The 16,202-nt window shown below is 50.1% G+C and overlaps 1 protein-coding gene across 1 annotated transcript in view; it reads left to right on the top strand.

Moving 5' to 3' along the window:
• Window positions 1-15,684, top strand: part of LOC138841757 (integrin alpha-L-like) — a 40,610-nt gene extending 24,926 nt beyond the window's left edge. Inside the window, exons 19-31 of the mRNA XM_070042624.1 lie at window positions 923-976; window positions 1,184-1,254; window positions 2,028-2,169; window positions 4,818-4,928; window positions 5,263-5,342; window positions 5,433-5,519; window positions 7,256-7,331; window positions 10,846-10,959; window positions 11,186-11,242; window positions 11,338-11,436; window positions 11,902-11,997; window positions 13,161-13,271; window positions 14,308-15,684. Coding sequence (XP_069898725.1) covers window positions 923-976; window positions 1,184-1,254; window positions 2,028-2,169; window positions 4,818-4,928; window positions 5,263-5,342; window positions 5,433-5,519; window positions 7,256-7,331; window positions 10,846-10,959; window positions 11,186-11,242; window positions 11,338-11,436; window positions 11,902-11,997; window positions 13,161-13,271; window positions 14,308-14,481 — 1,272 coding nt within the window. The 3' untranslated portion in view covers window positions 14,482-15,684. The remainder of the gene's footprint in view (window positions 1-922; window positions 977-1,183; window positions 1,255-2,027; window positions 2,170-4,817; window positions 4,929-5,262; window positions 5,343-5,432; window positions 5,520-7,255; window positions 7,332-10,845; window positions 10,960-11,185; window positions 11,243-11,337; window positions 11,437-11,901; window positions 11,998-13,160; window positions 13,272-14,307) is intronic.
• Window positions 15,685-16,202: the final 518 nt, after the last annotated feature.

Below are 16,202 nucleotides of genomic sequence, written 5' to 3' on the forward strand. Positions count from 1 at the left end.
GAAGCCTTGGCTTCAGTGCTCCACCTGTCTGGGCCTCCTGCTGCTCAGGCTCTAGCCATCAGGTGCGCACTGGAGGGCAGAAGAAGAGTAGTATTTCCTAAACACTCTGCCTTAACACTGTCACTGAATCTCATTGGTCAGAACTTAGCCCCATGATCATTCCCAGCTACCTTAGAGACTCTCTGGTTGAGGCCGTCTGTGGGGATATTCCACTAGACAAAAAGTAGAGGTTCTGCTTGAAAGAGCTGACAACGAAGGTGTAGGGATCACCGGTCCTGCCACAGGCAGTAAGACAAGGCCAAACTACGCAATGTGGAAGCTGAGGGAAAATACACTTGTGATCACTGTCAAAGCCAAAAAGACTTCCCGGGGGAAGTGGCATTGGTTCTGGCTCTTGGAGAAGGGATAGACTTTGGTTAGATAGTGAAGCGGGGTAAGATCAAGGGAAATGGTCAGGTGGACCTCACTTCTGGCAGAAAGATGGCTGAGCAAGTTGAAGGCCCCTTGTTCCTGGGGTGATGGGACATTGAGTGTCCGTGTTGAGAATGGTAGGGAGGAGTCAGCAGAGATCACCAGGACTTCAGTGGGTCAACAAGACTCTGGAGACTGCCTGGCAAGTCACCTGAAGGTAGAGGAGGCTGGATTCTTTCGAGAATATACCAACTGGTAACTCATAGCATCCTTCTAGGGTCTTATTACCCTTAGAATTAAAGGCCTTTCCCATGAGAGGGAGTGAGGTGTCCCAAGTCCCTGCCTCCCACTGGCAGTACCGCCAGAGGGGAGCTGCAGAGCCTAGGCACAGGGCCAGCCCTGTGGAGGTACTGGCTCTTGGTAGAAAGGCCACAGCCATTCCAGCTGCCCACTTCCTCTTCCTGAGACTCACTAAACCAGCAGAACTCTCCTGTCTCCACTCCTTATTCAGATCAAAGACATGCAGCCCATCCTGAGACCCTGGCCACATTCAGAGGTCCTGGAGGTAAGGAGGAGGGAGGGCATTTGGGGATTTAGCTCAGTGGAAAAGCAATTGCCTGGCCAGTACAAGGCCCTGAGTTTGTTCCTGAGCTCTGGGGGGGTGGAAGGAGGGAGGAGGCAAGAGGGAAGAAGGGCAGATGCAGGCTCGGCCCAGCTTGGCCCCCGCTGGTCTGGAGCCTGAGTCTCCCAGTCGTGTCTTCTTGACTTTCAGATCCCTTTTGAGAAGAACTGCGGGGAGGATAAGAAGTGTGAAGCGAATTTGGCGCTGTCCTTGCCCGCCAGGTCTGTAGAGCATCTACCTCTCAATTAGGCTCTGGTTTCCTGGATTAGAGTTCTCTCTTGCTTCTCTCTAACCCCTGAATATGTCAGCAGGGGATGTCACCGCTTCTCGGGGCCTCAGTTTCCCCTCTCTGAAAAGCACCAGGCAGTGTAGTGCACATGCCTGCTACATGGGAGTCATGGGTAGGAGGACTGCAGTGTATGTAGGCTGACCTGAGCAAAAAATGGAAGTCCCTGTCTGAAAAAAGTAACTATAGCAAAAAGGAGATGGAGGTCTAGCTCAAGTGGTAAAGCGCCTGCCTAGCAAGCACAAAGCTCTGAGTTCAAACCTCAATATCACACACACACACACACACACACACACACACACACACACACACACACACACACACACACACACAGAGGAATAAATTCAGTCAGGCTCACACCTGTAATCCTAGCTACTCAGGAGGCTGAGATCTAAGGATTGCAGTCATAGCCAGTCCAGGCAGGAAAGTCCATGAGACTTTTATCTCCAATGAACTACACAGAAAAAGCCAGAAGTGGTACTGTGACTCAATTGGTAGAGTGCTTGCCTCAAGCACAGAGAAGCTCAGAGACAGTGCCCAAGCCCTGAATTCGAGCCCCAGACCTGGCAAAACCAACAAACTGCAAAGGAATAAATTTGTGTCCTTATGATGATACGTGTACACAGGAGCTTGTTTCTTGTAACCTACTAGATCCCTTGGTTCTGAAGTGCTCACTTCAGTCCTGCTTGCTTCCTCTTGCCTCTGCAGATCCATATTCCTGCTTCTGACACCCTCTGCCAGCCTGGCTGTGGAATGGCTGCTGAGTAACCAGGGAGAAGATGCCTATTGGGTCCAGCTGGTCCTGGAGTTCCCAAGTGGCCTCTCCTTCCGCAAGGCAGAAGCGCTGAAGGTGAGCTAGACCGCTGCTGGCGCTGCGATTCCTACAGGGGCCCTGGCTGCCTCCTTGGACCTCAGGCAGCCAGGATGGTGTTGGGAATGCAGAATCTGAGGGCCACCCCCTTAAGTTCCCAGTACCCCCTTAAGTTCTGTGAACTGAGGCACACATTTTACCTTCTTAGATCCACATTTTTTTTAAAAAAGTGGGGATACCCACAATTTAGTGAGTGTCTTAGGAAAGGGGCGTGTGGAAGAGGGGCAAGGGTAGTGTGCAGTACACACAATGACCTGCTCTCACTACCTCAGAGAGGGGCCAGTGTCTATGAGCTGTGTCTCAAACTTTTATTTTAAAATTAGTATGATTTTTTTCTTAAAAAATAAAAAGATGGTCATGGCTACGCAATAGTGGCTTACACCTGTAATCCTAGCTACACAGGAAACTGAGAGCTAAGAATCTACCTTCAAAGCCAGCTTGAGCAGAAAAGTTCATGAGACTCTTATTTCCAATGAACTAGCAAAAATTTGAAAGTGGAGGTATGGCTCAAGTGGTAGAGCACCATCCTCGAGCAAAAAGCTAAGAAGAGGTCTGGGAGGGTGGCTCAGTGGTAGAGTGCTTACCTTGCATGCATGAGGCCCTGGGTTCAATTCCTCAGCACCACATAAGCAGAAAAAGCCAGAAGTGGCACTGTGGCTCAAGTGGTAGAGTGCTATCCTTGAGCTGAAGAGCTGAGGGACAGCGCCCAGGCCCAAAGTTCAGGCCCCTCAACTGACAAAAAAAAAAAATGCTAAGAGAGAGCATGCAGGCCCTGAGTTCAAGCCCCACTTCTGGCATACACATACACACAACAAAGACATTTATTTAGTTGTTTATTCACTATTTTTTGTGTGTAGGCTAGGAGTCAAACCTAGGGTATTGTACATATTGGGCAAGTGTTCTACCACTAATCTAAACCCATAGCCCAGAAATTACTGCTTTCAATCTTTTGGTGTTTTTCCTTCTTACTTTTTTTTGGGGGGTGAGGGTCCATTGTGGGGCCTGAACTCTGAGCCTGGGCTCTGTCCCTCAGCTCAGCTCAAGGCTAGAGCTCTACCACTTGAGCTACAGAGCCGCTTCCAGCTTTTTCTGCTTATATGGTGCTGAGGAATTGAACCCAGCAAGCACTCTACCACTAAGCCACCTTCTCAGCCCCCTTCTTACTTTTCTGTATATAGTTTCATATAGTTACACACACACATATACACACACACATTTCAGTTGTGTGATTCATTTAGCAGTGTACTTACCTAGCAAGCAGAAGGCCCTGAATTCAAACTTCTGTTGTGCTGGCACTGATAGCTCACACATGTAATCCTAGCAACTCAGGAGGCTGAGATCTGAGGATCATAATTCAAAGTCAGTCTGGGCAGGGAAGTCTGTGAGACTGTATCTCCAGTTATTCACCAAAAAAAAGCCAGAAGTGGAGCTACACCTCAACTAGTAGAGCCAACCTTGGGCAAAAAAGCTCAGGGACAGAATTCAGATCCTGAGTTGTGATAAATGTTATATAAATGTTACCATTTAAAGCTTTCCTAAGCCTGTAGCTCATTGGCATTGAGTATACATACCCACATGGTTGTACAGCTATCTATTTCCAGAACTTTTATATCACCTCAAATTCTTTTTTTTTTTTGTCAGTCATGGGGCTTATTTATTTATTCATTTGGGTCCGGTTGTGGGGCCTGAACTCTGGGCCTGGGCGCTGTTCCTGCGCTCTTCAGCTCAAGGCTAGCACTCTACCACTTGAGCCATAGTGCCACTTCCCACCTCAAACTCTTTAAGCAATGTCTCCTTTCTCCCTGCCTCTGCCCCCATAACCTCTAGTCTACTTTCTGTTCCTGTGAATGGGCATTCACTAGGTAGTTTATAGAAACAAAATGATTCAGTATTTGTCTTTTGTGTCTAGCTTATTTCATGCAGTGTAAAGTTTTTTGCTTTTTGTTTTGCTTTACTTCATTTTTTTATTTTAATTTTAATTTTTTGTGCCAGTCCTAGGGCTTGAACTCAAGGCCTGGGCCCTGTCCTGGAGCTTCTTTTGCTCAAGGCTAGCACTTGAGCTACAGAGCCACTTCCAGCTTTTTCTGTGTATGTGGTACTGAGGAGTTGAACCCGGGCTTCATGCATGCTAGGCAAGCGCTCTATCACAAAGCCACATTCCCAGCCCTATTTCGTTTTTTTAGACAGAGTTTCTCTATATTGCCCAGGCTGCCCTCAAATTCCTAGACTCCAGTGAATCCTCCTGCCTTTGCTTCTCAAGTAGCCAGGACTGTAGATGTGTACCACTATGCCCTCCTGTGCGCCTGATTGATTTGCTTCTCTGAGAACATTCCGTGGGCCGGGCGCCGGTGGCTCACGCCTGTACCCTAGCTACTCAGGAGGCTGAGATCTGAGGATCACGGTTCAAAGCCAGCCCAGGCAGGAAAAGTCCATGAGAATCTTATCGCCAATAAACTACTCAGAAAACCAGAAGTGGCACTGTGGCTCAAGTGGTAGAGCACTAGCCCTGAGCTGAAGAGCTGAGGGACAGCGCCCAGGCTCAGAGTTCAAGCCCCACGACCGACAGGAGGGCTGTCAGGGAACCCTGAGCCTCATCCACTGACAAGTCTCTGTTCTTTTGCTGCCAGCCACACAGCCAGGTACCTGTGAGCTGTGAGGAGGGCCCTGAGGAAGCCAGGCTCCTGACCAGGGCGCTCTCATGCAACGTGAGCTCTCCCATCTTCAAAGCTGGCAGCTCAGTAAGTGCTGCCCATCCCTCCCTCCCAGCCCCCGGCCACAGCTGGTGGAGGGGAAGGGAGTTCTTGGCTCCCAGGAGGGAGAAGGTGGTTCACCAGGAAGGGACCTCCCTACGGCACTGGGGCCTCAGACAAATCTGGGACTGGGTCATTCATTCACACATGGCCTGACTCTCTGCGGCCTCACTTTTCCTTATCTATACAATGGAGCCCAGTGTTGAATCTGTGGTGAGCACTTGCTCTGTGTTCACTGCTAATCTAGTGCCTGGGCTGGGGCTGTGAGGTCCCCTCGTGCCTCCCCCTGAAAACCCATGTCTTCCCTCTCCTGTCCTGCCAGGTTGGTGTCCAAGTGATGTTTAACACCCTGATGAACAGCTCCTGGGGGGACTTCGTTGAACTACGTGGCACTGTGCATTGGTGAGCAGCCCCTATATCCCTGCACTGGCTTTTGCCCCCTCCCAGCCTGGCCACACCCCTTTAATGCTGCCCCCCACCTGCCCCACGCAGCCGGAATGAGGACGCAGGTCTCCTGGAGGACAACTCGGCCACCACCCACATCCCTGTCCTGTACCCCATCAACATCCTCGTTGAAGAGTGAGTCTGAGCCTCGTCCACCTCTTCTCCCAGTCAGTCTCCCCCGCCAGGGCCCAGCCTCATGGCCCAGGGTTCCCCTCCCAGCCCTGTTCCTTTGTTAACGCTTGGGTGGGTAGGCAGAAAGAACTGATCCCAACCACAGCCCCCAAAGTCTTCAGTGCTGCAAAGATGGAGCCCTCTAAGAGCTCTGAGTCAGTAACATTCACCCGGGAAAGGAAAAGCCATGTCAGATGTGCACACTGGCTGGCTGCTGGCTGTCCCTGGGGCTTTCCACTCCTCTGAGCAGCTGCGTCTTTCCTCATCCTCCTAATGAACACGCGCTCAGAGAAGGCATGTGCTTGCCCAAGGCCGCATGGCTTGGAACCACTGAAGTCTGCATTGAAGGCTGATCCCAGAGCTGTGAGCCAAGCTCCTGACTGCTTCCAGCTGCTCTGCATTCTCGCTAGGGGCCAGCAGTGCGAGGGAGGCCTGAGAAAGGTTTCCACAGTGGCATCTTCCCTTTGGGAGCCTGTGGTTCACTCAGACAGCCCAAATGCAGAAGCGATGAATCTTTGCAGGCTGTAACAGGAAGGACTCCTGGGGGTGGCTAGTGGGATGTTCTGGTTCATAGAAAAGGAAAACTAGGAAGGTAGAATGTTGGGTTTTGTTTTTTCAAGTTGGCTCAGTGAGGTGAGGACAGAGACAGTGTCTGAGCTCAGCTGTCCAGTGCTTCTGAACTCAAGTGCCAAGTGGAATGATACTGATAGAAAAATTAGAGCCTGAGCTAGGTGCTGGTGCCTCATGCCTCTAATCCTAGCTACTCAGGAGGCTGAAGTCTGAGGATGGTGGTTCGAAGCCAGCCCAGGCAGGAAAGTCCATGAGACTCTTATCACCAATTAACCACCAGAAAACTTGAAGTAGAGCTGTGGCTCAAAGTTGTGAAATGCTAGACTTAAGCAAAAAGAGCTCAGGGCCAGGCACCGGTGGCTGATGCCTGTAATCCTAGCTACTCAGGAGGCTGAGATCTGAAGATCGTGGTTCAAAGCCAGCCCGGGCAGGAAAGTCCATGAGACTCTTATCTCCAATAAAAACCACTAGAAAACCGGAAGTGGCACAATCGGTAGAGTACTCGCCTTGAGCTGTAGAGCTCAGGGACAGCACCCAGCCCCTGAGTTCAAGCCCTATGACCAATAAAAATAGAAAATTAGATCCTGGCAGGTCAGGGCAGGTGAGAAGAGATGCAAGTTTCGTGGAGAAGGTGGAGCTCGGCCTGTGGTCTGAATGATGGGGACAGGAATAAAGGTGCAGGGGTGGGGGTAGGGAGCATGTGGGCTCCACTGAGGGCAGAGGTGGACAAGCAGTAGGAAGGCAGCCTGCTTGGACCTGGGGCTTAGACCTGATCTGGCAGGAAGCAGGGAGCAAGGTCAGGTTCTGAGCCAGCAAACAGATGAGAATTGTGTGAGGGAGGTCAGCTGCAAGGATGCTGGGGGAGGGAGGCAGAGATCCACCTGTGGGAGGCGCAGGACCAAAAGATGGTGGAGACACCAGTGAGGTAGCATGCTGTGGGGAGGATGCAGTCCGCAGGCTTGGCCCATCCCCAGGTTTCAGGGCTTCCCCTCTATGGGACATAGTTCCAGAGGGCTGACATGGTACCTGTGTGGTCCACAGCCCAGAGCTGGCAGCTCCTAGCCTTCCTTGGAGCGCCTAGCTCCTGTTGCCATCTCTCTACTCATGTCTCTGCCCTTCTCTTTCCACAGCCAGGAAAACTCCACACTGTACATCAGCTTCACCCCCAAAGGTCCCAAGATCCACCAAGTCCAGCATATCTACCAGGTATGAATTGAGATTTGAACTGAGAGCCTCCCTGCTTGCTAGGCAGGTACTCTACCACTTGAGCCCCATCCCCCCAGCCCTAGAACCTAGGTTGTATTTATGTATTTATGTACTTATTTATTTATTGTGCTGGCCCACTGATTGCAGGCTTGAACGCAGGGCCTGGGCGCTGTTCCTGAGAATTTTCATGCTCACAGCTAGTGCTCTACCACTTGAACCAGAGCTTTACTCCTAGCTTTTTGTTTTGTTTTGTTTTGGTGGTGGCTAATTGAAGAGTCTCATGGACTTTCCTGCCTGAACTGGCTTTGAACCCTGATCCTCAGATCTCAGCCTCCTAAGTAGCTTGGATTACAAGTGTGAGCCACCAGCACCCGGCTGAACCTAGGTTTTTATCCAAACATTTTGAGCTCTTGTTCTATTTCAAGTCCTTTACTAGGTACTGGGTCCCTGAGTGTTCACCAGCCCCCCAGGTTTGTGTCTGGTGCTTTATAGATGCAGCCCCTACACCACATGATCACCCCTAAATTTTCCACAGCATCCTGTGCAATTCCAGAAGACAGGCTTTGATGTGCTCTCATACGCATGAGAACTTTGTGTTGTGCACTAGTCACACAGATGAAAGGGAAGGCAGCATTTGGCAATCCAAATCTGTGAACTTGACCTCCACATTCATGTTCTGCCTTTTCTCACGTAGTATGGCTAGTGGTCTTGGACAAAACCTGGTGCTGCCCTGGCACCCCCATGTCTCTCCTGCATACCTAACCCATCCTCATATTGAAAACCCTGACTCCATCTCTCGTAGTTAATTTGACCTGATGCTTCTAATGTTAGTCCTTCTTTTTTTTTTTTTTTTTTTTTTTTTTTTTTGGTCGTGGGGCTTGAACTCTGGGCCTGGGCGCTGTCCCTCAGCTCTTTAGCTCAAGGTGAGCACTCTACCACTTGAGCTACAGCGCCACTTCCTGTTAGGCCTTCTTAACTGACTGATACCTTACAATGCTCACAAATGACCCAGAGCTGGTGGCTCACACCTGTAATCCTAGCTACTCAGGAGGCTGAGATCTGAGGATTGTGATTCAAAGCCAGTGTGGGCAGGAAAAAGTCCATGAAGTTCTATGTCCACTTACCCACCATAAAACTTAAAGTGGAGCTGTGGCTTAAAGTGATAGAGCTCTAGCCTTGAGTGAAAAAAGCTCAGGGACAGCACACAGGCCCTGAGTTCAAGCCCCATGACCAACAACAACAAAAATGCTTACAAAACTGGTGCCAGTGGCTCACTCCTGTAATCCTAGCTACTCAGGAGGCAGAGATCTGAGGATCACGGTTCAAAGCCAGCCAACAGGGAAAGTCCGTGAGGCTCTTATCTCCAATAAAATCCACTAGAAAACCAGAAGTAGTTCTGTGGCACAAGTGGTAGAGTGCTCGCTGAGCTGAAGAGCGCAGACAGCACCCAAGCCCAGAGTTCAAGCCCCACGACCAACAACAAAAATGCTCACAAATGTGTGTTGGATGAATATACAACAAAGACCTTCAAATTAAATGTATATTTCCCAGCTTGACCTCTCTGATATATGTCTGTGCTACGTTTGCATCACTTTTTTTTTTTTTTTGTCGGTCGTGGGGCTTGAACTCTGGGCCTGGGCGCTGTTCCTGCGCTCTTCAGCTCAAGGCAAGCGCTCTACCACTTGAGCTACAGCGCCGCTTCTGGTTTTCTAGTGGTTTATTGGAGATAGGAGTCTCACGGTCTCTCCTGCCCGGGCTGGCTTTGAACCTCGATCCTCAGATCTCAGCCTCCTGAGTAGCTAGGATTACAGGTGTGAGCCACCAGCGCCCGGCTCATTTGTATCACTTTTGAACACATTTCTATGTCTCCTAGTCTTGGGTCAGGTAGCTTCTTTATAAAAAGTATTTAGGAGCCAGGTGCCTGTGACTCATGCCTATAATTCTAACTACTCAGGAAGTTGAGATCTAAGGATTGAGGTTCGAAGCCAGCCTGGGCAAGAGAGTCCATGAGACTTAAAAAAACAAAAACAAAAACAAAAAAACCTCCATTTCCTGGAATTCGTTTGATAAATATTATTTTATATGATAGGCATTGTGTCTTTGTGTTCCTGGGACTCTTACTTCCAATTAACCAGTAAAAAATCAGAAGTAGAGCTATGCCTCTAACCTAGAGCAAAAAAGCTCAGGGACAGTGTCCAGGCCCAGAGTTCAAACCCCAGAACTGGCACACACACAAAAAAGAAGAAGCCAGGCACCGATGACTCATGCCTTTAATCCTAGCTACTCAAGAGGCTGAGATTGAGGATCATAGTTCAAAGCCAGCCTGGGCAGGAAAGTCCATGAGACTCTTATCTCCAATAAACTGCCAGAAAACTGGAAGTGGCACTGTGGCTCAAGTGGTAGCCTTGAGCTGAGGAATTGAAGGACAGCACCCAAGTCTAGATTTCAAGCCCCATAAATGACAAACAAAGAAGAGAAGAAGAAAGAAGGAGGAGGAGGAGGAGGGGGGGGGAGGAGGAGGGGGGGAGGAGGAGGAGGGGGAGGAGAAGAAGAAGAAAGAAAGAAAGAAAGAAAGAAAGAAAGAAAGAAAGAAAGAAAGAAAGAAAGAAAGAAAGAAATCCGGAAATGGCTCTTCAATGCAGTTGCCAAAATAAGTCTTTCCCAGCTTCATTGTACTACTAATCTTTGTATCTGTCCTTGTTAAATATTTATGCATGCATGCATTCATTCAAAAGACTCCTTTTTTGGCTGGAGGTGTATCTCCATGGTAGATAGGATGTTTAGGATGTACAAAGCCTTGGGTTCAATCCCAGTTCCAAACAGAAAGAAAAGTGACCTTTTTTGAGATCTCCTACCTGCTGGGTATGGTGGCAAGCAGGAGGGAGTTGGAGATGACCTCAGAACTATCTGTCCTCAGGAAGCTGCAGATACAGCAGCCCCTGGACTGTCCAGAGAGGTATGGACACAGTGCTGTGGGACCTGAGGGAGAGCGGCCCCATCTTTGGGGCATCAGCCAGACATTTAGAGGCAGAATGGGGACCAGACTTTTCAAGATGGACGAGGACTTTTACATGGCAGCCTGTGAGGGTGGAAGCAGGTGTGACACTTTGTGCGCATGGTAGTCCTTTGCGCCTCAACCACAGAAGATCCCACAGCCCACAGAGTAGGAGGCAGTTAGGATGGTTGGCATTCAAACTGCAGTCTCTTGGGTTTTGTGTGTGTGTGTGTGTGTGTGTGTGTGTGTGTGTGTGTGTGTGTGTGTGTGTGTACCAGTCCTGGGGCTTGAATTCAGAGCCTGGGCACTGTTCCTTGGTTTTTTGCTCAAGGCTGGTGTTCTACCACTTGAGTCACAGCTCCATTTCAGGCTTTTTGATGATTCATTGGAAATAAGAGTCTCACGGATTTTTCCTGCCTTGGCTGGCTTTGAACTCTACTCCTAAAATCTCAGTCTCTTGAATTGCTAGGATTAAGGTAAGCCACCGGCACCTGAATTAGTCTCTGTCTTCTGTGCCAGGTAAGGATTCAGCCTTTTCTCCACGACCACAGCATGCCCCTCCTGGAAGCCTTGGTGAGGGTGCCACAGCCGGATCGCGATGGGCCCATCACTCACACCTGGAGAGTACAGATGGTGAGCATCAGCCAGAAGAAGGGAGGGGAGACCACCCCGAAGTCGGAGGCTGGTTCAATACAGAGTTGGAGGTGGGGAGGGAATAAGGATGGATGGATCGAATCCCATAGACTCAGTGAAGTCTGAAACCACCGAGGGAGGAAAACTGGGTCACGTGGGTCTTATCTGGAGTGAGAAGAGGCTTTGGGGGCCAACTGGATATCTTCCCACCCCCCAACATTCCTAGGAGCCTCCTGTTACCTGCTTTCCTGAGGATCTGCAAATACCGGTCAATGCAACTGAGGTATGTGTGTATGAGCACTGGGGAGGGGGCAGGGGCAGGGCGGGGGGGGGGGGGGGGAGGCCCGGGCTCTCTGACTCCTCTGCTCCTGGCTTCAGTCTTGTCTCCCTGGAGCCCAGTTCCGCTGCCCAGTAGCCTTCAGGCAGGAGATCCTTGTGCATGTGATCGGCACCGTGGAGCTGGTGGAGGAGATCGAGGTAGCATCTGCTTGAAGCTGGTAACGGGAAGTGGTTGGGAAGTCACCCCATCTTTCGGTTTTATCTTGATGACAAAACAAAAAAATCTCCACATATACACAGATGCAGATGAAAGAGCCATGACTTGTTTGAAATGTGCCAGCTTGGTTTTGATATAGAATCTTGCTATGTAGCCTTGGCTGACTTCACACTTAGAATCCTTCAGTCTTCTTGTGGTGGGATAGCAGGCGTGCACTACCATTCTTGGTTAGCTATCATGGATAGCTCCTATGTGTTCGACATGGGAGAATTTCCCCACTGTCATTAATGGGGAACGGCACATTAGAATACCATAGGAGAGCCGAGTTGGTGTGGGTTGTTCCACTGCGCACGCGCGCGCGCACACACACACACACACACACACTGCATCAAGGAGGGCAGAAGTCCACGGGACCCCCTTCTGATACCTTTTCACTCTGCCCACAGGCCTCCTCCATGTTCAGCCTCTGCAGTTCCATCTCCATCTCCTTCAACAGCAGCAAGCATTTCCATCTGTATGGCAGCGAGGCTGCGCAGTCCCAGGTATCCACCGCCTCAAAGCCCGGGACAGATGGCAGAGGGTCTCAGGACCCCCAGAGAAAAGCTTGCGTGGGGGAGCTCTATGGGAAAAGGAAGGCTGGAACCTCCCCACGTCAGCACTGTGGGCCACAAGGAAGCTTCCGCCCCATGGGGGCAAACCGCTGGCCAGGCAGCCTATCAGAAGCGCTGTGACTCAGATGTCAGCTAAAGATGAGAGTCCTAGAGAAGCTTAGGGAATAGCCACCAGCCCCGCAGTCAGTGCAGAGAGAGGCTGCTCTGTGCAGGCAGCAAGCACAGAGCCCCGGAGTTGGGGGAAAGCAGGAACTTCAGTCTAGCCGGCAGAAGAGTATAAAAAGATAAGCAAAGCCGGGCGCTGGTGGCTCACACCTGTAATCCTAGCTACTTAGGAGGCTGAGATCTGAGGATCATGGTTCAAAGCCAGCCTGGGCAGGAAAGTCCGTGAGACTCTTATCTCCAATAAATCACCAGAAAACCGAAAGTGGCGCTGTGGCTCAAGTGGTAGAGCACTCGCCTTGAGCTGAAAAGCTGAGGGACAGCGCCCAGGCTCAGAGTTCAAGCCCCAGGACCATTTAAAAAAAAAAAAAAAAAAGATAAGGAGAAAACAGGAAAGGAATGTGTGTAAGCACACACACACACACACACACACACACACACGCATGAATGCAAGCACAGGCTAGTCTGGAGCTTCAGTTCAGCGCCTGGACACTGTCCCTTAGCTTTTTCTACTCAAGGCTAGCATCCTACTACTTGAGACATACCTCCACTTCTAGCTTTTTGCTGGCTAAATGGATATTAGAGTCTCAAAGACTTTTCTTCCTGGGCTGGCTTCAAAATCACAATCCACAGAGTTTAGCTTCCTGAATAACAATGATAACAGGTAGTGGCCACCAGTGCCAGTAGAACCAGCTCAGCTGTTTATCATGGAGCTATTAGGAAGTCATAAAGTCGTAAGCGACCAGTTGTACCAAGTCGCTGTAATAACCACAGTGGGTGACACATTGGTCTAGAGTCCCATAGAGTCTGATGCTATGGTCCAGCCCAGATAGACATCCTGAGACCTGGGCTGGGGTCTGGGGGTGAAGCCAGGTGCAGGAAGATTTAGGGGTGAGCTGGTTCTTCCCTGCACTCTTGGCACTCTCCCCCAGGTCCTCATGAAGGTCAATGTGGTGTACGAGAAGTCAATGCTCCACATCTACGTGCTGAGTGGCACTGGTGGGCTGCTGCTGCTGCTACTCATTTTCCTGGTGCTCTACAAGGTAAGAAATTTCAGGGGGGCTAAATATTGCCAGCACAGCTAGGCTGGGTGGGCACTGGTAGGACTAGCACTGGTGCAGACATGATTAGGCTTGGGAGAGGGAGGGGAAAGAAATGGTGCCTGGTACCAGATGCCAAAATGCAAAGGCAGCAGACACTATAGATCTGGTCCCTGCGGGGATGAAGGCTATACTGCAAAGGGACACAGGTAGGAGCAAGCTCAATGAGAGGGTTACCTGTGTGCTCTGGAGTCTGCCTGACTCAAGCAGAAAAGGTCATGGGAAGACCTTCTGGGGGAGGAGCTAGTATCTGAAGAAGTAGAAGTTGGAGATGAAGAGGAATGCAGGCCAGACATTCCATGTACCAACCTCAAACTTATCCAGGAGCTGGTGGCTCATGCCTATAACCCTAGCTACTCAGGAGGATGAGCTCTGAGGATCGTGGTTCCTGCCAGCCCAGGCAGGAAAGTTCCTGAGAGTCTTATTTCCAATTAACCAAAAAGCTGGAGGTGGAGCTGTGGGTCCCAAGTGGTTGAGTATCAAGCCTTGAGTGAAAAAGTTAAGGGCAGCACCCAGGCCTCAGTTCAGGCCCCAGCATACGCTCACACACTTGTGCATGCACGCACGCACACACACACACACACACACACACACACACACACACACACACACACACACACACACACACACACAGAGCTACCTAACAGTAAGGAAAAAAGGGAGAGCTATTTTTTGTTTTGTTCAGCTTTGTTTTGTTTAGTTCTCTAAAACAGGTTGTCACTCAGTTGCACAAACTGGCCTCAAACTCACAGTCCTCCTGCCTCTGCCTCTTGTGTGCTGAGATTATAGATCTGAGCCACCACATCTAGCTTGTACAGAGGCTTTGTGTCAGACTCCATACATCAGAGACAGCGATGTACAAGACAGACAGGATTCCCTATTGTGGGCCGGAACACATGATTATTTATTTACACCAAGTGTCTTCAGTCTCTGCAGAGGAGATTGGACTTTCACTCCCTCCATGTTTGCCCTCCTGCAGGTTGGATTCTTCAAGAGGAACCTGAAGGAGATGATGGAGGCTGATGGAGGCGTCCCAAATGGAATCCCTGCAGAAGGCTCTGGGCCTCTGGTGGAATCTGAGAAAGCCATGGATCTGGACAGTCTAATGCCCCTCCATGAGGGTGAGGCTCAGGATGGAGATCACAAGGACTGAGGTGGAGACGTGATACACGTAGAACCCAGGGCTGGACTGGCTAAACCGGGGGCTGCTCAGCCTCAGCCTGCACCTCACTATGTGTCCTTGGCGAGTCACCCTTCTCCCTTCGCCTCAGTTTCCCTGTCTTGAGCATGGAGCTCATCCCTGCCTGCATCCTCTGCAGGTACGTGGTGAGATTCTACAGGGGGAAAAGGGGAGAGAAGGACAAGAAGGCCACAGTAGTGAGAACTTAGAGTTACCAGGTGGCCCTGGCTTCTGCCAGCCTGGCTTGGTTTTCTCCCTCGCAAGGGAACTTGTGATCTAAATTTGGAGAAACTAATGTCACGACCGAAGAGGCTGCAGCCCTTGCAAGTAGAAATGTCTCTGCCTCCCAGAACTGCCTCTATGCCTGGCCTGGAAGCCCCCACTCCCTCATCTGCAGCTGGAGAGCAAATTCAGCCCTGTCACTGTATTGCTGCAGAACCTCTTGACCTATAACCAAAGAGTCAATTATCTACTAAGCCTTTAGGCTGGGAAAAATTGGGCCCCATCTCTCCTGGAGAGGTTCCACTTCACCTTTGAGACTCCAGGTACTCCAGCCTTTCTGCGGAACCATGCTCTTTCCTGCCTGTCTGCATCTGCCCAGATGTTCCCTCTGCCTGGAACCATCCTATTCCAGTGCCTGGGCTCGCTTCTGCTCAGCCCTCAGATCTCAGCCCACAAGACACTTCCTCAGGGCCACCCCTCCCCCCTCCACCAGCCTAGTTCGGTTCCCTCCTTGTCCACACTGGCACCAGCCCCTCACTTCCCACCCCCAAGTTGTATTTGATCAGTGTTTAGTGACTGGTTTAACTTCTGTTCTCACGCAGTGCACTTCGGGAGGGTAGGTACTATATACCTGTCTCCCTCCCCTGGGGTTGATATATATACGTGACATAATTTCATTGGATTGAGGGTGGAGCCCCCTGCCTCTCTGCCCATCAAGCCTCAGCCTTCCCAGCCTTTCCCTGGCTCCTTCACAGCGTTCAGTGCCCCCTGGGAGACCCAGCTGAAGGTAGCGACACAGACACCCCAAGCCCAGCATCAAGCATAGTGCCTACATTTGTATCGGGTAAAGCAGGAGATACTGCCTGGTTTTCTGATGTTTGTGCTTGTGCAGCTCCAGCCAGGCTCAACAAAATAAAATTTCTTTCCCAATACCCCTAAGTGGGACCAAGATAATGACCTCTACTCTTCCTTCTATTTTCCTGCCCCAACCCCATGGTTGACCCTCAGCTATTAACCTATGCCTGACATTGGAGATGAATTCAAGACAGAGAGAGATACCAAAGAGGAGAAAAGTTAAGAGCCATTTAGAGGCTGGCAAAAAAAAAACAAACAAAAAAAAAACAAACAAAAAAGAGCCATTTAGCAATTTAAGATGGGAGTATCATGTGCCATGCATATAGGATATAACTGTAATCCCAATACTTGAGAGGCTGAGGCAGGAGGATTGTGAGTTCCAGCCTGAGTTACATAGTGAGACCCTGGCCCCAAAACAACAACAATAAAGGATGCGCACTATAAGGGGCTGAGATATGATGCAGTGATCATGTTCTTACCTATCAGGCACAGACCCTGGGTTTGATCCTTGACAGGAAGAGAAAAAAGAGACATCAACCCTCCTCTTCTTTTTTCTTTTCTCTTTTCTTTTTTTCTTTCCTCTCTTTCTTTCTTTCTTTCTTCCTTTCTTTCTGTGC

Source organism: Dipodomys merriami, unplaced genomic scaffold (assembly GCF_024711535.1).
Source record: "Dipodomys merriami isolate MVZ:Mamm:240054 unplaced genomic scaffold, mDipMer1.0.p SCAF_328, whole genome shotgun sequence".
Taxonomy (NCBI): Eukaryota; Metazoa; Chordata; class Mammalia; order Rodentia; family Heteromyidae; genus Dipodomys; species Dipodomys merriami.